At 39.7% G+C, this 27,726-nt stretch overlaps 1 protein-coding gene across 11 annotated transcripts in view; it reads left to right on the top strand.

Moving 5' to 3' along the window:
- LOC122550075 (zinc finger protein 438-like) overlaps positions 1–27,726 on the top strand; it is a 244,880-nt gene that overhangs the window by 191,380 nt on the left and 25,774 nt on the right. For 10 of the 11 annotated variants that reach the window (XM_043690585.1, XM_043690584.1, XM_043690587.1 and 7 more), the window contains 2 exons: positions 3,325–3,450; positions 10,194–12,306. In XM_043690585.1, coding sequence (XP_043546520.1) covers positions 3,325–3,450; positions 10,194–12,306 — 2,239 coding nt within the window. Of the gene's footprint in view, positions 1–3,324; positions 3,451–4,218; positions 4,299–10,193; positions 12,307–27,726 lie in introns of those variants that run through there. The other variant, XM_043690593.1, reaches the window with a different exon arrangement.

Here is a 27,726-nt window from a genome sequence, read left to right as displayed (position 1 = left end):
GTGTCATCGGCAAACTTACTAACCATGCCTCTTACATTCTCATCCAAATCGTGGATATAAAATGGCAAACAAACGTGGACCTAGTACCTATCCCTGTGGAACACTGCTGGTCACAGGCCTCCAGTCTGAAAAGCAACCCTCCTCCACCATCTGATTAAGGGCTCTTGCCCGAAATGTCAATTCTCTTGCTCCTCGGATGCTGCCTGACCTGCTGTGCTTTTCCAGTACCACACTTTCGACTCTAATCTCCAGCATCTGCAGTCCTCACTTTCGCCTCCTCCACCACGCTCTGTTTCCTATCATCAAGCCAATTTTGTATTCAGTTGGCAGTTCTCCCTGAATTCCATGTGATCTAATTTTACTAATTAGTCTACCATGCGGCACCTTGTCAAAGGCTTTCCTAAGTTCATGTAAGCAACATCTACTGCTCTGCCTTTATCAATCTTTTTGGTTCCATCCTCAAAAAAACTCACTCAAACTTGTGGGACATAATTTACCATGCAAAAAGCTATGTTGACTGTCCTTAATCAGTCCTTGCGCCTCCAAATGCGTGTGGATATATCTCTCAGAATCCCTTCCAACAAATTACCCACCACTGATATCAAACTCACAGTTCTATAAATCCAGGCGTTTTCTTACTGCCTTTCTTAAATAAAGGCACTACATTAGACACCCTCCAGTCCTCTGGCACCTCATCCATGGCTGTAGATGAAACAAATATCCCTGCTAGGGGCCACGCAATTTCTTCCCTAACTTCCCACAACCATCTGGGATACACTTGATCAGGTCCTGGAGATTTATTCATCTTTATATTTTTTTTGGCATTTCCTCATCTGTAGCGTGTACTGTTTTTAAGTCATCAATATTTATTTCTCAGAGTTCCCTAGCCCCCATTTCTTTCTATAAAGTAAAGGTGATGCGAAACATTCAGTCAATATCTCTCTCATCTCCTGTGGCTCAACACATAGATGACCTTGTTGATCTTTCAGGGGCCTTATTCTCTCCCTAGTTGCCCTGCCTTATTTCCCAAGAGAAGGTCAAGTTTTGCTCTTTCTCTAGTGGGTATATCTACATACTTATAAAGAAAATTTTTTTGAACACCCCTAACAAGTTCTTCACCATCTAAGCCCCTAACACTATGACGGTCCCAGTCTATGTTTGGAAAGTTAAAATCCCCTACTATTACAACCCTATAATTCTTGCATAATTCTGAGATCTCGTACATACTTATTCCTCAGTTTCCCTCTGATAATTGGGGGGGGTGGGGGGGCTATAATATAATCCTATTAAGGTGATCTTCATCATCTTATTCCTGAATTCCATATAATTTCACTGGAAGATCCCTGAGAAATACCCTCTCTTGGTACAGCAATAATGTTTTCCCTAATTTAAAATGCCTTTCCCCTTCTCTCTTGCCTCCCTTTCTATCCCTTCTATTCAACCTAAATCCTGACCATGGATATGCCAGTCCTGTCCTTCCCTCAGTCATGTTTCTGTACTTGCTATGATGTCCCAGTCCCGTGTTCCCACACGTGCCCTTGCCTGTAAGACCTCTTGCATCAAAATAAATGCATTGTAATTCATCAGAGTTACCTCGTTCTCTGACTTGTTCTTGCCTGTCTTTTGTAATGAGCTTGCTCTTTTTAAATTGAGAACCATCCTCTATTGTCATTACTGCTAAGGACACCTCCCCCAGCTCCTGAATAGCACTAGCAATTCTCCCCACCAGGATATTGGTCCTCTTCCAGTCCAGCGTAAACCCATCCATTTTGAACAGGTCTTTTCTGCCCCAGAAGAAATCCCAATCATCCAAAAATCTGAATCCCTTTTTACCTTGCAAATAAAGCAATAATTTACAGAACAACTGTTTGTAGGTTAATATTGATAACACCTTTTGATTACTTCGGGAGATTTGTCACTACTAATTGTGGCTTCATCATTCCTGTCATTAGTCCATACAGTCATTGTAACTACCTTATATTTCCCTCCCAACATAACAGTCTAAAACTTCCTCAGAACTCCAACAATTAAACTTCCCGGCTTTATTGTTCAGCAGGCTCCAGCACAAGTTACAAGACCCATTTCCCTCACCTTACATTTAAAGTTACCATTTCAAAATATAGTCATCTTATGAACCAAAAGGTACAAAACTCAAGCATAATTTTATGTATCTCACAGTTGTAGTATTTGTAAAATAAAGCATTGGATGCAGGGAAGGGGATAGGATATATTAATGTACATTCTCTAAAATCCAATTGTCCCCAAGTTACTGTTCTCCACCTATGCTATCTGTTCAGGAATTGCAGAAGCCTGGGATTAGAAAGGAGTATTGGAAACAATGCATCCATTACAGAATAAGAGTAGAAAACTGGGTGATGTAATTACACTACCTTCTCTGCTGGTTTCTTTTCACTCTGGAAGTTTCTAATTCTTATAACACAAAACGTATTCTAATTCGGCAATACCATATACTAATTTGATAATTTCTCTTGTAGGTGACGCAGGATGTCAAAAATTGGAACAATTGCTTTTCTGAGATTTGGGCTGAAGTGCGTCATTTGGACAGACTAGAGGGAACTAACTTTGCTTCTAAAAATGCTTTACCTTACTTGGAAGTGCTTTTTATGACCTGTGTACCTAAAATAGATATCCTCCCTTTTCCCAACACTGACATTACTTACCTTGAAAATAAAATGGATGATTCTATTCTAATTGTTTCACAGAAAATTAAAAATAATTATTTTGGAAGTGTACAGAATCCCATAAGTGTTATAGTGCAGAATGAGATCATTTGGCCCATTGTGTTTGCCGTGACACTCCAATTCTTTTCAGACTATCTAATGCCCTTTAAATGCTTCAATTAAACTTGTTTCCACAACATTTCCAGGCCCTCTGCGTCTCCCATTCCAAAACTGTGCCACTCATGGCTGAAGCATTCTGTGTACCGTGTGGGATATATTTGAGGTGATAATTGGATCATTTCCAAGGCTACTAATTAGTAAATTTAATGGAAAATGGATGGGATCACAGTAATATCACTAAAAGCTCATGTATAGCATAATTTGATTTATTCAATCATTTGTAAATCAGTAGGTCTAATTATAAATGGATGAAATCACAGAATAATGATATCGTAAACATCCAGAAGTCCCTTGTTTAAATAAAAATGTTTTTTTCCAGTCACTAAAATCATGGCTTGAATATTTTCAATTACTGGTTTGGAATCCAGTAAAGTTTTACAAGGGATATTGGCAGCATCAGTACTTAGTTTGATTGCTTTCTACCCTTAGAGATTGGTTTGTGACTGATTACTTACTGTTACAGGACTACAGTTATTTCATTTAAATCAAAATGAGAAACAGCAAGTATTGCCAACTACATTTGGTCAACATACACAAGAGAAGCATGCTGCAATGACAGATGGGCCTAACAGTGTACATAAGGACAAAGGTAAACAGCTGTAGAATCTGAATTAGCACTTGGAGAAGTGTTGCGCAGTATAAAATTATGCTATAGTTCAGCAAAAAATGTGTTAAATTTATTTGAGAAAATAAAGAATCGATGAGAGTTGCAATAAGCCTTTACACAACCATTAATTTTCATGTCAAGTAACTTTGATTGTAACACCCATTGTTTTGTAGCTCTTGGATTTCGTTTAAAATTATATAAAATACTTAACAGCAAAAGCATAGCTCACACAGTCAAAGTATTTAAACTATTTTAAATTAATGAATTTTGAGATGTAGAAAGGAAATCTATCTCACTGTGTGAGGGATTGCAAAGAGAAACAAACAGGTAATACCCTCAGAGGCAGAGTTAGGAATTCAAAAATGTGATGAAGTTGAAGGTGTGTACTGTACCTTTAAGAGAGTGTGAAAGTTGGCAAGCACCTGGCATGTGACTGACTAGCAGTCACAGAGTGTGCTGTAAAATTGAAAATACATAACATTTGGCTGTAAAATAGATACCCCAGTTGTTTTGACCGCCATTTAAATTTAACCAATCAATTTAAATTATGCCCCAAGATACTAAAACCCAATCGAGTTTGAATTTTACTGTTTGATAACACTGAACCAATGAGACGATCTGGTATTTGGGATGTCAAAAAAACAGGCATTTTGGACAGTTGGCCAAAAAGAGCACCAGCTGCCATTGAAAGACTGCTATTCACCACACTCTATGTCAAAGGTACCTTTCTCATATGAAACATTTTTGCAGCAGAAGACCGAAGACAACCCAGGAAGATCTACAAATGGAGGAAGACACTGAAGATGACAACCGTTATCTGGTTTTGAAAATTAAGTTGCTGCAAATTTAATAGTGGCTTTATTGTATCAGTATATTGTTGTAGAGCGGGAGGTAGATAACAAATCTTTAAGAGAAAGGAGGCTTAGAGTTGTAAATTGTTGTTTAATATTCACTTTCAGCGTTAAAGAATGAAATTGATATTTTTGTTAAATAGTGGAATTTGGGCAGTTCTCTGTCACTCATTCTTTAACAAGGCAAGGTGAGCTTTCTGTGAGTTTGGTTTAATTAGTAGAAGGGTTTACTGCCATGTCATAACAAAAACAAGTGGAGAGTAAAAATGCAACTATTTTTAATCAAATAAGGAAGCAAAACTTTCAAACTGGAAGGTAGTGAAATTTTCAAGATTATCTAAGTCTTTTGGGCAAATGAATATAGATTTGAAATATCAGTCTTAAATTACAGGCAGTTTTAAGTTCGCTTCGGTTACGAATACGTAAATGTTAAGTAAAATACTTTGCAAAAACATTTAAAGGATTCATGTTCTAGAGCTCCTAGACTAGTTATGGTATATTTTGGAGATTTCAAGGAGATGAGAGGTAGCAAAGGTAACAGACTGTTTAATGTTACTCCGGAGGTAAAGTAAACTGTTCAGTAGGCCAGTAGATTCTTAAGGCAAATCAGCTGGAAAAGAGGAGTAGGAGCTGCATACCAGCTCTCTCAGTCCCATGAGGATCATCAATGTTTCTGTTTGATATTTAGAAATGTATTTGCATAACTTGCTGAGACAGTGGCAGACGTAAGTTTAAAACCATTACTCAAACAATAATGCAGAAGATTAGAATGTAATATTTTTATGGGCCTTCCAGAAATAGGAGTAGATTTTTTTTTAAACAAAAATTCTTAGAAGGGAAATGGGTTAAAATTTGATAAGACATTTTAAATGTTTATGAAAAGCAGATACGAAAATGGGATTAAACCCCTTCAGAGAACCAGTGTAAGTATTAGATTTAGTGCCTTTGGTGAGTTTTTCAGCGCTGTTTTTCAGTAAAATTGCTAATCTTGTTTCAGCTATGTGCAGAAATGATCAGGTAGGCAGTACTTAATGTATCAGCTTAAACTTGAACACAGTCTCAATGCAGCTTATATGCTAGAACTGGATACTTCTGCACTAGTATACATTGAAGGTACTGTCTCCTCTGTGGATGCTAACCAGAGATTCCTATATCCCCATTGGCACTGAGTGACAATCAATTGTCGTTATGAATGCTGAGGCACCTCAGAGTGGTGACTGTCAAATAAGCCTGTGATTGGACAGTCCTGGGACTAGTAGCATAATGTCCAATAGAGTCTTTTCAATGGTTGTGAGCAGAACCATTGATGTGCACGCAACAACTGTACATACACCCCTCCCCTGCTATCACTCTGAAGCTGCACCAATATCTAAACTTTGAAATGGGGTCTGAATGAGAAAAAGAATGGGAAATCACGGGATTAACTGTTTTGAGTTTTCATTCATCCGATTTATTTTGTCCTATTTTTCTTTCTCCCCCCCCCCCCCCCCACAAATAAACTCCGATTTCTCCCTTACAATATTGGAGATGAGAATGTAAGCTACTTTGCAGTTTTCTGCTGAAACTTGCCATTTACATTATTGCCAACAATTCAAATGTAACAGGTTATCCACAAGTTACCATTTGGAGCATGCTTTATTACAGAGTCAGAGATTAATAAAGCACTGAAATTGACCCTTCAGTCCAACTTGTCCATGTCGACCAGATATCCTAAACTGATTTAGTCCCATTTGCCAGAATTTGGCCTATATCCCTGTAGATCATTCCTATTCATCTACCCGTCCAGGTGCCTTTTAAATGTTGTAATTTTACCTGCCTCTGGCAGCTCATTCCATACACACACGATCCTCTGAAACCATTGGCTCTCTGGACACTTTTAAATCTTTCCCCTCTTACCTTAAACCTATGTCTTCTTGTTTTGGACTCCCCGACCCTGGAAAAAGACCTTGACTCTTCACCCTATACATGCCCTTCATGATTTTATAAACCTCTATAAGGTCACCCCTCAGCCTCTGGCACCCCAGAGAAAAAAATCCCCAGCCTATTCAGCCTTTCCCAATAGCTCAAACTCTCCAATCCTGGCAACATGCTTGTAAATCTTTTCTGAAATCTTTCATGTTTAACAACGTATTTCCTATAATAGGAAGACCAGAATTGAATGCAGTACTATTTTCTAAAAGTGGCCACACCAATATCCTGCACAGCCACAACATCATGTCCCAACTCCTACACTGAGTGCACTGACTAATGAAGGCAAGCACGCTGAATGCCGCCTTTACCACCCTGTATACCTACAACTCCACTTTCAAATAACTATACACCTGCACCGCTAGATCTCTTTTTTTTCAACAGCACTCCGTAGGGCCCTATCATTAATTGTGTAAGTCCTACCCTCGTTTGCCTTACCAAAATGGAACACCTGACAATTAACTAAATTAAATTCAATATGCCATTCAGCCCATTGGCTTGTCTAATCGAGGTCCCATTGACTCTGAGATAACCACCTTCACTGTCCAGTGCGCGACTACTTTTGGTGTCATCTGCATACTTATTAGCCATTCCTCCTATATTCACATCATTTATATAAATGACGAAAAACAGTGGACCCAGTACAGATCCTTGTGACAAACCGTTGGTCACAGGCTTCCAGTACAAAAAAAAGCAACCCTCTACCACCATCCTCTGTGTCCTACGTTTAAGCCAATTTTGTATCCAATTCACTAACTCCCCCTGTATTCCGTGTGATCTAACCTTACTAACCAGTCTACCACTTGAAACCCTATCAAATGCCTTGGTCAAGTCCATACAGACAACATCTAATGCTGTACCTCCATCAATCTTCTTTGAGCTTTTTTGAAGAGGTGACAATCAAGTTAGTGAGACATGATTTCCCACGCATGAAGCCATGTTGTATTATTGTAAGAGATTTTTGACTAAGTTAAAAGAACAAGAACTCTGTGGGAAGCTAGAGAAGTGATTGCTGGGTCTCTTGCTAAGATATTTGTACCATCAATAATCACAGGTGAGGTGCCGGAAGACTGGAGGTTGGCTAACATGGTGCCACTATTTAAGAAGGGTGGTAAGGACAAGCCAGGGAACTATAAACCAGTGAGCCTGACGTCGGTGGTGGGCAAGTTATTGGAGGGAATCCTGAGGGACAGGATGTACATGTATTTCGAAAGGCATGGACCGATTAGGGATAGTCAACATGGCTGTGTGTGTGGGAAATCATGTCTCACAAACTTGATGGAGTTTTTTGAAGAAATAACAAAGAGGATTGATGAGGGCAGAGCAGTAGATGTGATATATGTGGACTTCAGTGAGGTGTTCGACAAGGTTCCCCATGGAACACTGATCAGCAAGGTTAGATCTCATGGAATACAGGAAGAACTCGCCATTTGGATAGAGATCTGGCTCAAAGGTAGAAGACAGAGGGTGGTGGTGAAGGGTTGTTTTTCAGACTGGAGGCCTGTGACCAGTGGAGTGCCTCAAGGATTGGTGCTGGGTCCACTACTTTTTGTCATTTACATAAATTAGTTGGATGCGAGCATAAGAGGAACAGTTAGTAAGTTTGCAGATGACACCAAAATTGGAGGTGTACCAAAATTGGAGGTGTAGTGGACAGTGAAGAAGGTTACCTCAGATTACAGCAGGATCTTGATCAGCTGGGCCAATGGACCGAGAAGTGGCAGATGGAGTTTAATTCAGATAAATGCGAGGAGCTGCATTTTAGGAAAGCAAATCTTAGCAGGACTTATACACTTAATGGTAAGGTCCTAGGGAGTGTTGCTGAACAAAGAGACCTTGGAGTGCAGGTTCATAGCTCCTTGAAAATGGAGTCACAGGTAGATAGGATAGTGAAGTAGGCGTTTGGTATGCTTTCCTTTATTGGTCAGAGTATTGACTACAGGAGTTGGGAGGTCATGTTGAGGCTGTAACAGGACATTGCTTAGGCCATTGTTGGAATATTGTGTGCAATTCTGGTCTCCTTCCTATCGGAAGGATGTTGTGAAACTTGAAAGGGTTCAGAAAAGATTTAAAAATCACACAACACCAGGTTATAGTCCAACAGGCTTAATTGGAAGCACACTAGCTTTCGGAGCGACGCTCCTTCATCAGGTGATTGTCGCTCCGAAAGCTAGTGTGCTTCCAATTAAACCTGTTGGATTATAACCTGGTGTTGTGTGATTTTTAACTTTGTACACCCCAGTCCAACACTGGCATCTCCGAATCAGAAAAGATTTATAAGGATGTTGCCAGGGTTGGAGGATTTGAGCTATGAGGAGAGGCTGAACAGTCTGGGGCTGTTTTCCCTGGAGTGTCGAAGGCTGAGGGGTGACCTTATAGAGGTTTACAAAATTATGAGGGGCATGAATAGGATAAATAGACAAAGTCTTTTCCCTGGGGTGGGGGAGTCCAGAACTAGAGGGCATAGGTTTAGGATGAGAGGGGAAAGATATAAAAGAGACCTAAGGGGCAACTTTTTCACGCAGAGGGTGGTACATGTATGGAATGAGCTGTAAGAGGAAGTGGTGGAGGCTAGTATGATTGCAACATTTAAGAGGCATTTGGATGGATATATGAATAGGAAGGGTTTGGAGGGATATGGGCCAGGTGCTGGCAGCGGGACTAGATTGTGTTGGGATATCTGGTCGGCATGGACTGGTTGGACTGAAGGGTCTGTTCCTATGCTGTACATCTCTATGACTCTATTGGTGACATAAGGTCATAGAGATATACAGCATAGGAACAGACCCTTCGGTCCAACTCGTCCATGCCGACCAGATATCCTCAGTAAATCTAGTCCCATTTGCCAGCATTTGGCCCTTATCCCTCTCAACCCTTCCTATTCACATACCCATCCAGATGCCTTTTAAATGTTGTAATTGTTGCTGGGAGGTTGAAAATATCCTCTGATCAACAATGTGAATTGCTGTTTTCAGTCATTTTCCCATTCTGTTTCCCAGTGTGTTCATTTCTGCCTCATCCTCGACATTTTCATAACATTTGACTATATATGACCTAGTGCAGCTCTCTTTATTTCTAATAGCTAACTCCTCTTGTGCACTGAAAATGTATTTTTCAATCGCTTCATTTCCTTGTATAATAATAATTTGATGGGTGAGCCATTAATAGGTTGAGCACCCTGCTATTCATTAAGAAATGCTAAATTCAAAATATTGATCTAGGCTTGTGTGGCTACTACCACTTGGAACAGCTGGTCATTTTTTATGAAGGGCATTAAAAAAGTTGTAATTTATCTAAGAATTGTCAGTTTGGTTCAATTGGCAATGTCTGTTATTCTCCCAATCAGAGTGATTTTGTGGTATTATTGGAGGTGTTGCTTTTTTGTTAGAACTTTAAACTTGGACCTATTCTACTAGTTCAGGTAAACTGTAAAGACCCTATTGCACAATGCAAGGAGAAGTTCTCCCAATTTCTTTGTCAACATTCTATCCTGCAAGTGAGACCAATTTGGTTATATATAGGATCACTGTCTGCAGAATCATTGCTACGTTTGCTCACTTAGTCACTGAATCTGCTAGAATGTAGTAAATCTCTTTGTAAATATACATATATATTTTCTTTTCAAAACGTAATGCATAACCTTTGCACCACAAAGAGTTTTTGTGCAGGAAGAAACCAGCAACCCTGGATTTCCAGAAATTATGTATATTCTTTAGTTTGGCAATTGTTCTTGTCATGTTGCTGTGGTTACTCCACACTGACTGTGTGCAGCTCTGTATATGGGGTCACTTTCTTTTCAAATTTTAGTGCTGCAAGAATTCAGAAAATAACAGAACAAAACAGCATTCACCCTGAAAACATAATCACAATTATACTGAGTTACTTATTGTGTTTATTTTTCAACAGATACACAAGGACCTTCATCCACTATGACTTACCAGAAGAAAAGTTTGTCAACCAAAGGCCATTTCAGGACCATTGCTCCAAAAGTTATTCCATCACAAATAGCAGTATCTGCTTCTTCAATGGTACCTCATTCCACCATGAGTGGCATTTCTTGTGGATCCACTATTACATCAGATATTCAGACAAACACATATCCAACAAAGAATGCAAAGCCCATAATCATGCCAGCTCGGAGCTATGCATTGATGCCTATTGCTGGCAAAGAGGGAACTTACTCACTTGTAGCCCTACCACAGGTTGCTGCAGCTACTCCACAAGTATCTTCAAAGGTCACAAAATCAGTCACAGGCTGTTGTACTAGCCAGGCACCGGTTTCTCAAGCCATCGGTAGAACATCAGTCGTAGCATTTGGGCAGACTGCACCTCCTGTTGCTGCCACTGAAAAATTGAAGTTACCAATTCCACGCTATCAGTCCGTGTGGGCCAAACCAGCTGTGAAGCAGGGAATGTTCTCAAAACTGGCAGTCGTGAAACCAAGTAATCTTCAGTGTCAATCATGTATGCCAGGAGCAACATCAATACAGGTTCAACCATCCACTGTGCCCAGCCATTCAAACATTCATTCAAATATGGTAGCATCTAAAACTGGATTGTTGCTTGATGTGGACAAAGCAGGGTGTGTATCTGCTGACATCACAGTTCCTGCAACACTTTCCCAGGATACAAATATAATGCTTCAACATTCTTCCCCATCCAAGTGTGATGTATTGAAAAACAACGAAACAACTGAAATGGACAGACCCATGCCACAGCCTGGAGAAGCAAAATTCTTTTCTCAGCCCAGTCTGGATTCACTGTCAGTAACATGCAGCGTTTCAACGTGGCCTGTTGTCCAAACTGACCGACAATCCTCACTTGTCACTAAATGTACTGGACCGGTTGGTTCAGTGCCACTAATGCAGTTTGGAAATTCAGTTCAGTTTATTGCACCTACTCCGGCACCAAAAGGCAAAGTTCCTATTTTACCATACTCACGAATGAAAAACACCATTTTTCACAATCCCAAACAAAATCAAACTACTTCTGTTACGTTATCTACCCAATTCAAGGCAGGGATCCCTGCTGCAATGTCAGTTAATAATCAGTCGAAAGCTGCTGAAATGTCTAAGAATATCTGCATGGCTTCTGATTTTCACAGAGACAGTGCTAATAAACCAGATAGTCCATTACCATTTATACCAACCAGCAGTAATGATGCATGTATATCAAAAAAAAGGATTGTAGATCAACTAAAGAAGCCAAACAGCAATGTACTGAAACACAGATTAGTAAGTAAAAGGAAGATGACAGATAATGTACCCATTTCCAAAGTGAAAAGATTTAAGACCTGTAATCTCTTGAGCAGAATGCAGGAAGATGAAGAAAAGATAAAAGCCAATTTTTCTCCTCAAGACTCTGGAAGTTTCAAAGTGAACATGAATACCATAACAAATGTAAACTCAGACAAAACAGCAGAAGTGCTGAAGAAGTTTTGTAACATTATGCCCAAGCCTGTCGCAGTTACACAGGCTGTAGCTCCATTAGCGTTATCTGGAAGGATGTTTTCAATCCAGAATCTTGCTAGTTTAAAACCAGAGACTGCACTAAATGATGCAACAATCAGCAAAACAGCTAACTTGGTGCAAGTTGCCAGTACATCTGGCTATTACAGAAACGTACCTGACCAATTGATCTTGGATGAACAAGAATATAAATGCCATGTTTGTAATCGAGGCTTTCAGCTTAAACATCATCTTCAGGATCATTTGAATATTCATTCCAAGAGCAGGCCTTACTGCTGTCGTGTTTGCCACAAGGCCTACAGTCATTCAGGTAGCCTTAGCACTCACATGAAAAGGTGTCATAGTGAAGTACACCGTAAGAAGCTCATGTGCTGTGAGTTTTGTGCAAAGCTCTTTGGACATATTGGAGTCTATCTTTTTCATCTAAAAGAAATTCATAAGGTCTTAATCAGCAATGAGCATTCCAATGATTCACTTCTGCCAAATAAAAGTAATGGAGACAGAAAGGAAGGAATGCTGGGAGCTGCGCATCATCTGCCCCTGTCAGACAGGTAAAGTAGAAGTATTCTTTTTAGCAAATTATACAGCAATACAGATACTTATCTCTTCACACTTTGTTTACGTTATTTTGAGGGATGCAACTGTTGTAATTTCTTTTTCTGTTGCTCTATATTACTGTTGCATGCTGGTTCCTGTTGCATTTTGTTCATGTTTGTTTTTTTAAAGCATTAGATGTCTGTGACAGAGAAATGACCATTAAGCCCACCTGTCTGCTGGCTCTTTCCCACAGCAAGGGACTGAGATATTTCCACTATCTCAGTCATTTCTTAATGATCTCTGTCTTCCTCTGATTGAAATATTTATGCAATTTTCCACTCAAAGATGTAGTGATTTTTTGTGTCATTGATTTCCTGTAACAGAATATTATTTGCTCTGGTAATGTTTTGTGCAAATAAATTTCTCCTTGAGCTCTTTCGAGAATTCTTTATTCAGGATTCCTCCTTAGTGGCTGCTGTTGTGATTTCAAAATGACCACCCTGGAGTCTGCTTAGTTCATGCAAGCAAAGCCTTTATTAAAGCATGTGCAAGGGAGAAGTTCATCTTGGTTATCCAAAGAAGTTCTCAGAAATAGAGTTTTTCGGTAACATTTAGAATTCTCAATTCCATGCAGGTATCCATTATCTCAACCTTCAGGCTTGGATCTGTTAGTTTCCATAGTAACTTGACCATTCTGCAGGGATTCTCATTGTCCCTCTTGCACCAGCAGCTTGAAATCATGGTTAAAATGGCACATAACATTACAACATAGAAGAAATTGAGTATAAGAACAGCACTAATTTTGAGTACTTAGTATTAATGTCTTCGTGTTAATCCTAAAATTAACCCCTCATCCCGACTTCAGTGTCTCCTTTTGGATACTTGGCGGAATCCTCCCTCGATGCTTTACCCACCAGTAACTCGAAGGCTCCAAGTGGAATTCAGTGACATGAAATTCTCTAATTTGCAATTCTCTTACTGCTGTAGTGAAGCCCCAGTGGTGAGGCGGGGCTAATAACCATCATTTTATTGGACCGCAAAAACTTCATAAATCTTCCCAGTTTTTACATTTATGTGAGGGGGAGTTCAGTTGTGTTAAGAAATGGATCATGAGTTTAATTAAACAGCAAGACCATCTGCAGTGCCTGAGATACCATTAGTCCCTGGTGCAGCAAATTTAGAGAATGGCAACAGGATTATAATAACCACAATAGCGGTGCCACCATTCCAACCAGTTGTACTGTATTCTTACTATCTTGGCTTTTGATTACGAGCCAAGTCCTCCAATACTTTAGCAACACCTTTGGTCAAATTCACCCTAGCCCTCATGATGTTTGACAGCTTTGTTCAGTAAATCTCTTGGGGGGTGGCTTATATCGTTTCCACCACAAGCCCCATCATTCTTGCCAGTGCATTATCAACATTCCACCATGGGCTGGATATGGAACCTGTGAAGAGCCTGCCTGCAATTTGAGAGACCTCCATCATTTAGGGGTTGGTGATCTGTAAGCAGAAAGTTTGATTGATGCATAAGTACATACTAACTAGGATTAGGCAATTCAATCCCTTGAATTTTCTACATTTAGTATGATCATGACTGATTTCATCTCACTCTTAACAGCACTTTCCTACCCACTCTCTAAAACCCCTTCAACCTATTACTAATTAAAAATATGTCTATTTCCTCCTTAAATTTTCTCAATGCACCAGCATCCACCACACTCTGAGGTAGTGACTTCAATGCACTCAACTCTTTCAGAGAATTATTCTTTCTTATCTCTGTTCTTGAGAATGCATCGTTACGTTCCAGTCCTCCATAGTGGGGCCTTGTCTTATTCGTAAAATGCACCAATACATTGGGGAGGTTTGGACTGTCTCAGAGACGGTCTTTCAAAAGATCTGACCGATAGCAGGATGGCAGAATTGTTTCTGGTGGCTTTCAGGGTACTTCAGGGGCAGATGATATAATGCAATGATTCAATACAACATTCTTCCATTCGTCTCAAAAGGCGAATACTGAATCTGAATGCATTGTAGATCCTATATGACAGCCCAACCTTCTCCATTCCCAGGAATTCAAATTTATATTCCCCTTGCTGGAACCCAAACTGGGCATCATTGCGCAAGTTAATGCTAAGCAAGTGTGTTATTGATGATGCCTTCTATCGTTTTACTGATAATTGGGAGTAAACTCATGGAGTGGTAATTGACCACATTGGATATGTCTTGCTTTTATGTTTACTGAACATACTAGTCAATTTTCCACATTGTCAAGAAGATACCAATGTTATAGCTGTACTGCAACAGCATGGCTAAGGGTGTGGAAGTTTCTGGAGCACAAGTCTTAAGCGCTATTGCCTGAATGTTGTCAGGGCTTATAGCCTTTACAGTATCCAGTGCCAAGAGCCATTTTTCAATATCATGTGAAGTGAATTGAATTGGCAGAAAACTGGTATCTGTGGTGCTGAACATGTGTGGGCAAGGCTGAGATAGAAAATCTGCTGGACATTTCAGGCTGAGCATTGTTGCAGATACCTCAGCCATAGCCTTTGCTAGTTCCCCATGGAGCAGAGAAGATTAAGAGGTGACCTTATTGAGTTTTTCAAAATTATGAACAATAATTGTAGCATAGAGTACAATGGGTGAGTGGGGGAGGGGATGAAGGTGATTGGTCAGGGAGGAGAGGGTGGCCTGTTCCTCCATTCAGTGAGGTCGTGGCTGATCTGTGGCCTTCCTCTATATACCTGCCTTTGCCCCATATCTCTTAATACATTTGATTAACAAAAAAAATCAATTTCAGATTTAAAGTTAACAACTGATTTAGCATCAGCTGCCTTTTGAGGAAGAGAGTTCAAAACATCCACAACATTAGAGTGTAGTATTTTTCTGAATAGTCTCGCCCTAATTTTTAGATTATACCCCTTGGTTCTAGAATCTCCAACCAGTTTGGAATTGAAAGCAAAAGCAGGGAGCTTATGCTTTACTTATACAGTGCATTAGTGAGATTGCATCTAGAATACTGCGTCGTTGGCGATCACTTGCTGACGAGTATGATTGTCCACCTTGGACATTTCAGTGCCATGTACAATGCCTGTCATTATGCCCACAGAAGGATGTGATGCATTGGGAGCAGTTCAGTGAAGCTAATGCTGCTGAGGTGTTCTAGTAGCTTCTGTTTTTGTTTCAGATTTCCAACATTCACAGTTCTTTCATTTTTTTTACTGGAATTGCAGATTGTTTTATGAGGAAAGCTTGAGCAGGCGAGACTTGAATCCAGTGGAGTTTAGAAGAGTCAGACGTGACTTAATTGAAACATATAAAATCCTGAGGAGACTTGATTGTGTGAATACTGAAAGGATGTTTCCACTTGTGGGAGAATCTAGATGTAAGGCTCATAGTTTTCAAAACAAGGTATCCATTTAAGATCGGCGATGAGTAGCAAAAAAATTTCGAATGTTGAGAAGCTTTGGAATTCCCTTCCTCAAAAGGCAGCAATGCAGAATCTTCAAATATTTTTTTAAAGCAGGGCTAGAAAGATACTTCCGAGCTGAAAATGTGTTGCTGGAAAAGCGCAGCAGGTCAGGCAGCATCCAAGGAACAGGAGAATCAATGTTTCGGGCATAAGCCCTTCTTCATGAATGAGGAAAGTGTGTCCAGCAGGCTAAGATAAAAGGTAGGGAGGAGGGACTTGGGGGAGGGGCGTCGGAAATGCGATAGGTGGAGGGAGGTCAAGGTGAAGGGCTTATGCCCGAAACGTCGATTCTCCTGTTCCTTGTATGCTGCCTGACCTGCTGCGCTTTTCCAGCAACACATTTTCAGCTCTGATCTCCAGCATCTGCAGCCCTCACTTTCTCTCTAGAAAGATACTTGACTACCAAGGGAAAGATTATTGCATGTGTGCAGGCAGGTAGGGGTGAGGTTAAACTCAGATCTGCCTTGATTTTATTGAGTGGTGGAGCAGACTCAAAAAACTGAATGGCTTACACTGTTCATATGTTCAAAGTCTATCCCATTTAGCACAAAGCTGAAGATATATTAACTACCCCTGTTGATTGTCTTGTTAATTGACAAACTATTGTCTCCATGAGCACTACTTCCTTAGCAACCTGAGCAGAGTATCCATCTTACAGAGTTTCTTGTTTCACTATTTTTCCATTCCTCTTTACTACTGCCCAACTGGTCTTGGACAGCCCATTCTCATATTGCTTAGCCCCATCTGTAAGCAATTGTTCTACTTTTCCATCTATTGGAAAGTAATTGCAGCTGTTTTATCTTATATAGTGCCCTGCTTCTTTGTTTCTTTTCTGTCTCCCTGTGGCCTTTGGCAACTTTGAGCAGTTCTGAACATTGCAGTGTTCCTCTGTTAATATTTGTGCTTCTGAACACTTCAATATACAATCTCACCTCTGTTCTGACACAGAGTTGCAACACACAAAACAACAGTCTTGTTTGCATTGTCATTATCTGAAGATGCCGGTGTTGGACTGAGGTGTACAAAGTTAAAAATCACACAACACCGGGTTATAGTCCAACAGGTTTAATTGGAAGCACTAGCTTTCGGAGCGCCGCTCCTTTATCAGGTGGTTGTGGAGTACATAGCTGTAAGACACAGAATTTATAGCAAAAGTTTACAGTGTGATGTAACTGAAATTATACATTGAAAAATACCTTGATTGTTTGTTGAGTCTTTCATCTGTTAGAATGACCATGATAGTTTCACTTCTTTCATATGTAAATCACAAAACTTTTTTTAAAAAGTTACATTCTCAGGTTAACTGTACCAATTGGTGTCAGCCAGATAATATGTTGAAGATGTTAGCCGCCTTTGTTCCCTGTCTGTGCCATAATGTTTAGACACTGTAATGTAATCTAATCTACTCTAATCTAAAAAGTGAGTTAACAGAGTCTTATGTGGATTCATGCAGTTTTTGAGCAAAGTACAATGTAATTCTGCAAGTACAAATTCACCCCACAAATGTATAGTATATGTGTCTCTGTCTGTCTGTCTGGGGTGGGGGGTTGTGAGTGTGAAAGTGAGTGTACATGTGTGTGTATGAGAGTGTAGAGTGTCTAAGTCTGTGAGAGCGTGGATGTGCTTACAGACTTAGACACTCTACACTCACATACACACACATGTACACTCACTCTCACACTCACAACCCCCCACCCCAGACAGACACACACGCACACATGCACACACACACAAACCCACATGCACACATATATATATACGTTTGTGGGGTGAATTTGTACTTGCAGAGTTACATTGTACTTTACTCAAAAACTGCATGAATCCACGTAAGACTCTGTTAACTCACTTTTTAGATTAGAATCAGTCTAAACATTATGGCACTGACAGAGAACACAGAGGGCTAACACCATCAACATATTATCTGGCTGACACCAATTGTTACAGTTAACCTGAGAATGTAACTTTTTGTGATTTCCATATGAAAGAAGTGAAATCATCATGGTATTCTAACAGATAAAAGACTCAACAAACAATCAAGATATTTTTCAATATATAATTCCAGTTACATCACACTGTAAACTTTTGCTATAAACTCTGTGTCTTACAATTATGTCCTCCACAACCTCCTGATGAAGGAGAGGCGCTCCGAAAGCTAGTGCTTCCAATTAAAGCTGTTGGACTATAACCTGGTTTTGTGTGATTTTTAACTTTGTCATTACTGGTTTGGTTGTCAGATGGGCTGCCTGAATTAAGTGTGTTAGTGGCAATATTTGCATGACTAGAGCAAGCTAGGGAGCATATTTATTTGCCTGGTTTACCCTGTGAACAATACTAGCTCCTTTTTTTACCCAAGGAACTGTGATGCTTCATCCATAGATTGCTATTTCACTCATAGACTTGTTCATTGCTGCAGAACCACAAAATTGTTCTCTAGCTTCCCATCCCGAATGCTGACTGCCCACCTAACAGTTAAAAATCACACAACACCAAGTTACAGTCCAACAGGTTTATTTGAAAGTACAAGCTTTTGGAGTACTGTCCCACTGGCTACCTGACAAAAGAAGCAGTGCTCCGAAAGTTTGTACTTTCAATTAAACCTGTTGGACCATAAGCTGGTGTTGTGTGATCTTTAACTTTGTCCACCCCAGTCGAACATCGGCACCTCCACATCACATCTAATGGTTGTAGGATAAACATACTTATCATCTGATATCACATTTGAATTGGTACAAGTGTTTGAGCATTCAAGATAAAGCTGACTACACTGTTGTTGTGGTGACAAATTACTATTTTCAAATTGGAATGGTCCAAACAATCAAAGATATTAATAGAACAAAGGCAAGGGAGAAGCTCATGGTTGTTACTCAAAAAATGTCTCAAAAATATAATTCAACCTCATGCAGACCCCTGTTATCTTAAACATGAATCTCAGCCCTGCTAGTTCTGAAGGTAACTCAGATATCCTCTTTGGGTGCTCAGTTCCTCTTATCTCATTGCTCTGTGCAACAATAAATAATGTGCTTACTCAGGCTGTTATTGTTAGTATATGGAAAAAAATCAAGGATATTTGCAGGAGTAAAATTATAGTCCACTTCAGTTTAAACCCTATGGTTAATCGTCCCTATTGGCCAAGTGGAGAAAATAGGCTATTTCTTTTAACTTTATCAAAATCATCTGAACTTATAAAAACATACAGTAATTCCTCTTGGGCCTCTGCTAGCGTGGAAGTGGTCTTAATAGTTGAAGTCTCTCCTAATTGCTTTCCATTACTAGTATAAGGTTTGTAAACCTCCATTGTATATCTTTGACCTTTGTGCTGAGTACATGTTAGAATTTCCTGATTATACGGCCAACATATCTCATTTTTGACTAAAGCCCATCCAGATTAGAAAGGCCCAAATTTTACTCCTGCTGTATGATGAATGGGTTGGATAAAGGCAATGGTACTACAGTTAGGCCTCAATATTTCTAGATTGGTAAAGGAAAATCTGCCAGCTTTCTTGCTTCTGATCACTATCTGTCATATTTGCTTGTAACAGCTTTGGTCTCAACTTTGGTTGCTCCTCAGTTGAATAGCCTGCCAACGTTCGGCTGAGGAGTACAGCTGTTTGGATGAAGTACTTCAGGGGCAGCCACTGAGAGAGAGGAAATCCAGAACAAGAGAAAAAGTGATAATTTAGACTCTTGTTATCATGCCAGAATAAAATGTCAAATCAATACCTTTAATTGTGGTATTATAGATTAGATTAGATTAGATTATTTACAGTGTGGAAACAGGCCCTTCGGCCCAACAAGTCCACACCGACCCGCCGAAGCACAACCCACCCATACCCCTACATTTACCCCTTACCTAACACTACGGGCAATTTAGCATAGCCAATTCACCTGACCTGCACATCTTTGGACTGTGGGAGGAAACCGGAGCACCCGGAGGAAACCCACGCAGACACGGGGAGAATGTGCAAACTCCACACAGTCAGTCGCCTGAGGCGGGAATTGAACCCGGGTCTCTGGCGCTGTGAGGCAGCAGTGCTAACCACTGTGCCACCGTGCTGCCCACAATAGGTATTTTCTTGTTTAGGTTTACTATTGCACTCCTCTTCAATAGTGAACCTGCTTGAACCCACTGCTTCTGCTTCAGAGGTAGGGATGACAAGAGCCCTTTGCAAACACAACATTTCACCATTATGCCATGGTATTGTATACTATGTTATGGATAAACTGAATGTGGTTCTGTCATTTCAAATATTGTCCTCATTTTGCACAGACCTCTTTTACACGCATCATGCATCATGTTGTGTCTCAGAAGTTCTATTCACTAGGAAATTCTTATTCACAAAACAGGCCATGCTCCAATACAAAGTTGTCTGTATAATGTACTTGCGTCTGTCTGCTCATCAGCCCTCACTTCTACTATCCCTGGGTGGTTTGAAGTTTTATTTGGATTTGAATGAACAATTGCAAGAATGTAACAACATGTGAAAACAATTAATAAATGTGAAGGCCACATGTTAAGAGATGGGCAAATATCGAAGACCAGCATATTTTAGTGATGACTTTTTTCCTCTATGAACTGTTCCTTGATGTTAAAAAAACACATTGGTGAGTGCTACAGTCCTGCTTCATCAATTCCTGCTATGTTGTATGTAGATCACACAGATTTGTCTTCACCGCCAACATTATTAGCAACTGCAGTGTTTGCCCCTCTGCCCACTGACTTGAGATGATGAATACTTTGCACAATACAGTCCCACCGTTGCCCCTTGGCCACTGAAACCTAAATAGGATGACAGTTATTTTTCATTCTTGTTTTTGAGCCATTACATTTCGTGCTGTTAGATAGCTGGGAGCAGTACAACAGGTCTGATTCTGTCCTTACGCATGTACATAACCTGCAATAGTCAGCAGAGGTATTTCTTTATCTTTTTTTCTATTTTTTTCCTCAATTAATAGGCAGTTAGGCAAATTATAATAGCCAAATCCTTTTCAACTGAAAGTAGTCTCCACAAAGTCGGGAGCAAACCCAAGATCAGCTGAAGCAGCAGGTCAAAGCATTATGTAAATTATGTATCCGATTGGACTTGATAACTTTGCTTTATCATATACAGATCATTCTGTTAAAACGTGCATTTTGTCAATGCGAATTGGCTGTAACGCAATTGACAAATTCGGGCCCTGTTTCTACAGCAAGAACTTTTAAAACACGTGTTGGCTGTAACGCGATTCCAACACTAACACTTTAAACGCTGTTTCTAAAGTGCAATTTTTCTACAATGTGCGGTTGCACAAAAATGCAACCATGGCGTTATGGAAGAGCTGGCTGTACTGTATGTACTTTGAAGATCCTTTCATCTTTGGCAAGAGCCTTATTTAGTGAATATTTGTTAAACTGCTGGGCTATTCATTGCAAGCTTCCAGCATTTCCAGATATAAAATGGTTATTTGAAACATGAAGCACCCTCACATTTTCATCTAAGGTATAAAAGAGCAAAGACTGAAAGAACCGCAGAAGCTAGAAATCAGAAGCAAAAACAGAAATTGCGGGAAAAGCTCAGCAAGTCTGGCAGCATCTGTGGAGAGAAATCAGAGTTAATGTTTTGGGTCGAGTGACCCTTCTTCAGAACGGATGGGAGCTAGGAAAAAGTTGTTTTTTATACAGAAGTTAGGCTGGGGAGAGGGAGTAAGGAGTAAACAATAGGTGGAGATAACGCCCAAGGAAAGTCAGACAAAGGAGTGGATAATGGTCGGCCTAAGAGAAGAGTTATACCTGAAATGTCGACTCTCCACCTCCTGATGCTGCCTGGCTTGCTGTGTTCTTCCAGCCTCTTGCTTGTTACTAAGAGAATGAATAGCTACCAGAAGGGACTATTAGTTGCTAACACTGGGTTGGGTGTAATAGATCACATAACAAAGGGTGGTGTGTGGGGGTTGGAGTAAGGACATGGAAGAAGGTGCCTCAAGACCTAAAACTGGTGAATCAATATTGAGTCCAGAAGGTTGGAGAGTTCCCAGGTGGAAAACGAGGTGCTATTCCTTCAACTTGTGCTGAGCTTCGCTGGAGCACTGCAGAATGCCTGAGACAGAGGTGTTGGCCAGGATAGTGTGTTGAATTGGCTGGCAATTGGAAGCTGAGGGTGCTTCCATTTCACAATTTATCATGGTGGGATTTGTATTTGTTCTGGGTTGCCACTCTGGTACCATGATCCCTAAATTACTATTCTGTTTTAGTTTAATTTGAGACTTAAAGCATGATTAATCTTGTCAGACACTTCTGATAATGTATTTGGCAAGTGCTTTGCATAGTGAGTCACACAAACCAGGAAAGTCCAAGGTGTTCAGTCTGTGACCAATGACCTAATCCTGACCCAACAACCCACTCATGGAACGAGTGCATGTGACGTGTAATTTCAGTCACAACAGTGAATGGATAGCATTACTGGAATTTATATGTACATTGTCAAACATTGATCATCTAATAATGTCATGTGTTGATGTAATCATGTCTTAGGGTGTGGGTGCCTGGGTTAGGTTACCACCTCTCCGCTATCTGTTCTGCCCAACCTGTCAATGAGATCTTGACAAGAGGTTGAACATGTCCTTTTGAGGTGGAAGGGAAACATGAAGATGAGTTGTGAATAATCCTGGGTTTTACACTGAGAAAGTTTATACCTTTTCAAAGAATACAACTCTTCAATTATTACTGGAAATTAATGGGCTAAACAAAATTCTGCAGAATATGTTTAATAACTTTTACCTGGGTTCTTCCCTCTGGAAATTTTCCTCAAGTGATTGTTTTGCACAAAAATTCCAGGCCATTGGGTTGTCGCTAAATGGGATGGGTTTCTTTATTGGACCTTACAAAGTTATAGCACTTGAGAGAATTTAAAAAAGAATTTGATCCCTGCCCGCCCAGCTGTGCCCCAGACTTCCTGCAAGTATCTGTTTCTGATGCTAAGGTTACTTGTGCTGTAGTAGTGTTCATACCTCTTGGCCAGGTTGTTCAGGTTCAAGTCCCACCTGCTCCAGTGGTGTGCAATAATATCTCTGAACAGATTGGTTTTTTAAAAAAGTGCCCCATTCCTGATGTTGAGTCTATAGTGAGTGCTGTTAGGGTATTTTGCCATGGACTGTCACAGGACGCTACCCTGAATTGAACTCTCATTTTCCAAGCGCGATCACTGAATACTTGTTGTAGGGAATGTGTTGTTATCTATCCTTACTGTAGATGGAGATTATTGGTATTACTAATTTCTGAAGAAGATAGATGGCTGAAATGTTAGTTATGTCAGTTATTTCAACCAAATAAGTAAACCTTTTCAAATATCCTTTGCTTAAAATGTTTACTTAGTACAAATATTTTTGATTCCAAAAAGTTAATTGAGTTAATCCAAATCATTATAAGTATTATTCACTATTGTGAACAGAATTTTTGGCTGACTTTGCATTCATTGTAGTTGTTTTGATAATGTAAAAGAGGAAGGAGCTTATAGTCATTTGTTCATATTGTTTTATACCCCGTGACAGGAGAGGGGTACAGAAGAGGATTGTATCTTTAGTTCTCCTACTTAGAAATGTGTCTGTTGTACCTTCCAAATGAAGCTAGTTGTTTGTTATGTGGAAAATGGTGGACACAAGCCTGAGGGTCAACTTTGATATTCTAGAATGACATTGGTTTTGTTTCACTCCCATTTGTCAGTATTTTATGGAATAGAGGGGCTGGGGAGAAATGATGAACGTTTGATTATTTATTGGTTCGGAACTTGAGTATAGCTGAAAAAAAGATGCATTTTGCCAAAGGTTTTCATGTTCACTCATCAGAACAATTTGTTAGAATACAAAATCAAGTGAAAAAACAACATTTATATTCTACGAAAGAAAAGCGTTGGTTGATCGGCAAATTGACTTTGCTTCGTAAATACCTGATTGACACTTAGCCGGCAGGCTTTGTTTAAATTTTAACCCAGGTAGGTTGACTCTAATCTGTTATGGCATTGCCCCAAGTAATGAACCAATGAATGGTTGTCATCTATTTTGTTGATTTGAAATAGGTCCAGTGAATGTACATGTTCTTTCCATCCAGAAAGAACAGGACCGTGTGAATTGATGTACAGGTTGTTCTGTTATAACGCGCATTTTGCCAATGCAAATTCACTGTAACACAATTGATGAATTGGGGCTGCTGTTTCTACAGCATGAACTTCTTGAATGTATGTTGGCACCTCCACTAATATCGTTTATTGTATCCGTTGCTCCCGATGCAGTCACCTCTACATTGGGGAGACTGGATGCCTCCTAACAGAGCGCTTTAGGGAACATCTCTGGGACACCCGCACCAATCAACCACACCGCCCTGTGGCCCAACATTTCAACTCCCCCTCCCACTCTGCCGAGGACATGGAGGTCCTGGGCCTCCTCTACCACCGCTCCCCCACCACCAGACGCCTGGAGGAAGAACGCCACATCTTCCGCCTCGGAACACTTCAACCCCAGGGCATTTGCCCGAAACGTCGATTTCGAAGCTCCTTGGATGCTGTCTGAACTGCTGTGCTCTTCCAGCACCACTAATCCAGAATCTGGTTTCCAGCATCTGCAGTCATTGTTTTTACCCAGTCAGAAATTTTGCCTGGTTTAAAATCAAACAAAGAATGACGATTAAAACCAGAAATAATTGTGGATGCTGTATATCAGAAACAAAAATGCAAGTTGCTGGAAAAGCTCAGCAGATCTGGTAGCACCTGTGAAGAGAAATCAGAATTGATGTTTCCCCAGAGGAAGGGTCACTGGACCCAAAATGTTAACTCTGATTTCGCTTCACAGATGCTGCCAAAGAATAGCAATTAACTGTCAATCATTATTAGCTGATGTGTTCTTAATATCAATGCCTCTTCTACACGCCATTTGTCAACTAGTCAGCACTGTCCTCTCATGCAGTGTAAATGTTGACTTTCCTCATAAAGTGGTATTCTTGTGACTTGATGAGTGCAAAATTAAAAACTTTGACATTTTTTTCAGAAACACTAAGTAAGTTTGTGAAGCAAAGTACTAAAACTTTTTTTCTTCAGTAAATATTTCTGATATGATTGTAAATCTCAGTTTGGTGTTTAATGAGTTGTCTTTTCAGTGTTAAAAAAGACGTTCCCTCATTTAAACCACCAAGAATTATTTGCTTTGTTTGATAGTCAGTTATCTTGAATCTGTGCTGAATGTACTGCAGAATACAATGCTTCTAATTTAGCTAACAAATTGTGATTTGGAGCTCTGACCAATTTTCATAAAAATATTTTTGCACAGTGAATTTAAAGGCTGCTGCTTTTTAATATGTTCTTTTTCTCATTTTGTATACCTTTGTCTGAAAGCATTGCTTGAGTTGCTGAATATTCCTTCAGACATCATTAGCATTCTGTACTTCACTCAAATTGATCATTTTTCATCTGCAAACCTTGACAAGAGTCAGCAGTCTACTAAATTTGTGTGTGGAGGATAACGGGACAGGTTGCAAATTTATCCTAGTTGAAAGTTCAGTTATTTGAAGGTGGTTTTTTCTACCATTTTTATAAATAAAACACAATTATTGGTGCCCCAAGTCAGATTAGATGATTAGATGTTTATTTAAAGAGCATTTCAAAGAATTTTCAAAACCTTTCCATGGTTACTTATCATCACAATATGTGAATGCTATCATTTGAAATGGCATCATTGATTAAATCCCTACGCACTTCTGTTGTGACCCGGGGTAAACCCCTCTGCTAATTTAAACCCAACACACAGAAAAGATTCACCCCATGCTGTAATCTGTGAAAATTTGAGAGGCAAAGAACATACCCAAAAGTCACTATTTAAAATAAAAATTAACAACTTTAATTTTTTAAAGTCTAACAGAGAATAATTAACTAACTACTATTTAAACTCATTTATCTAAACCTGTATTCTACCTTACCCTCCACAATACTGGTGCGATAAAACCCTCAATTAAGATTTACAGAAAAATTCAACTTTCAAAACCAGTCAACTGTTAAATCTTCTCTTTGTGTGTTCCTCTGTAGATTTTTTTTCCTGTGCAAACTCCTTCTCCAGACAGGTACCTCTCAGAGTTCTTACTAACAGCCTACATGTGTTTGTCTTTTGGCAGTTCTCCCACTGTTCAATTTTTCCTGGTCTTATACCCTAAAGCATCGGATTGTTTCATTGGTCTTTAATATTGTCAAAATACCAAATTCAAACTTGATTGGAGTTTAGTAGCTTGGGGCATAATTTAAACTGGTGGCCGAATTTGAATTTGTGTTTTTCTCTAGCAACCCAAGTACTGCTAGCTGCTGGACCAAATGTTACATTGTAAATTCTCCAGCACTCTGTGCATGTTTGCTAAGTCCTTCAACTCTCTTAAAGGAACAGTACCATTACACCTTCATAACACTTAACAAAATAAAGTTTGATATCTAAAAAGAATCAGTGCCATATTGTGATAGTTCACTACCTCCCATCAATTTCTGACTTTTATACTGTCACTATGACATAAGGAAATTGTGATCACTAAAGGAGGTAACATTGAACGGAGAATAGTGTGAGAGTTTGTCTTTTTCCTAATGACTGATTACAATAGCACTGTATGGCCAAAGGTTATTCAGCCACTATTCGTTTTGGCATGATTGTCAGACGGAAAAATGGTTTAATAATTTTAGTTTGAGCACCTTCAAACTAATATTGATATGAGGAAACCTTATGGATGTTGCAACACCTAAGGTATGAACTCCAGCTAATTTTTAAGAAGCAGAATTTGCTGAATGTTTTGCTGTAGTCTAGCTACCAAGTTTTCGACAAGATGAACAATAATTGGTTTATTACATACAGGAACAAGGAACTATATACAGCTTTTCAGAAGCATGACTAAATCTGTTGAAGCCCATGATGCTTCTCGCTCAAGCCTCTCTCTCATGTGATCACTTATCACAGTGGGATGTATTGTTCACACTGTTCCAGACAGGATTCCATTCAAACGCTTAATAGGACATCTGCCACAGTCTTTGTATGTATTTTTACATAGTCATTTTTTCTTTACAAACTTGCTCATCAGCACCTAAATCACAAATTCTACTCTGATTGTGTTCTTGTTGGACTTGGAAGATGATCAGGCTTTCTCTGCACTCTTGTTCCTTGACTTGACTGGACCTCATTAGATTTGGAATATCATATTGTAGTTGAATTTCAGTTTCACGTCTGGTTCAAGCATTTGTAAGATTGATTAACAAGTTTAATGACCCAGGATAAGATTTCTCCTGCGTTTTCCTGTAGTACCACCTTAAGGCTGCACTAAATAAGCTTTCAATTCATTACTATTTCTATAGACAATTATTCCTGTTCTGTCTAGATCTCATACCCATATATTTTATCCTTGTTTCAACTCTGTTGGATGTGCTCTGATCATCATTCACTTCTCACTTGGAAATAACTTGGGTAGAATGAAAAGTTGTATTCTGAGCTTTCTTCACATTAATAGTTGTGATTATGCTAACCCATGTTGTAATAGAGTACATCTCCATTAAGGGTGGCAAGGTGGCTCAGTGGTTAGCACTGATGCCTCACAGCGCCAGACACCTGGGTTCAATTCCAGCCTTGGGAGTTTGTACGTTCTCCCCGTGTCTGCGTGGGTTTCCTCCCAGTACTCCAGTTTCAAAGATGTGCAGATTAGGTGAATTGGCCAAGCTAAATTGCCCATAGTGTTTAGGGATGTGTAGGTTAGGTATATTAGTCAGGGGTAAATGTAGATTAATGGGGAATGGTTTTGGGTGGTTTACACTTTGGAGAGTCAATGTGGACTTGTTGGGCCGAAGGGCCTGTTTCTACACTGTAGGGATTCTATGATTCTACTGAGAGTATATGAGTGCTGTTTGCTGTTTCCTCTTTGGTAAACAATTATTGACTATCAGGTAGGGTTGTCCATTAAATATGAATAGAACTATTCCCA

The sequence above is a fragment of the Chiloscyllium plagiosum genome, chromosome 5 (assembly GCF_004010195.1).
Source record: "Chiloscyllium plagiosum isolate BGI_BamShark_2017 chromosome 5, ASM401019v2, whole genome shotgun sequence".
Lineage (NCBI taxonomy): Eukaryota > Metazoa > Chordata > Chondrichthyes > Orectolobiformes > Hemiscylliidae > Chiloscyllium > Chiloscyllium plagiosum.
This window is presented reverse-complemented; position numbering and strand designations above follow the sequence as displayed.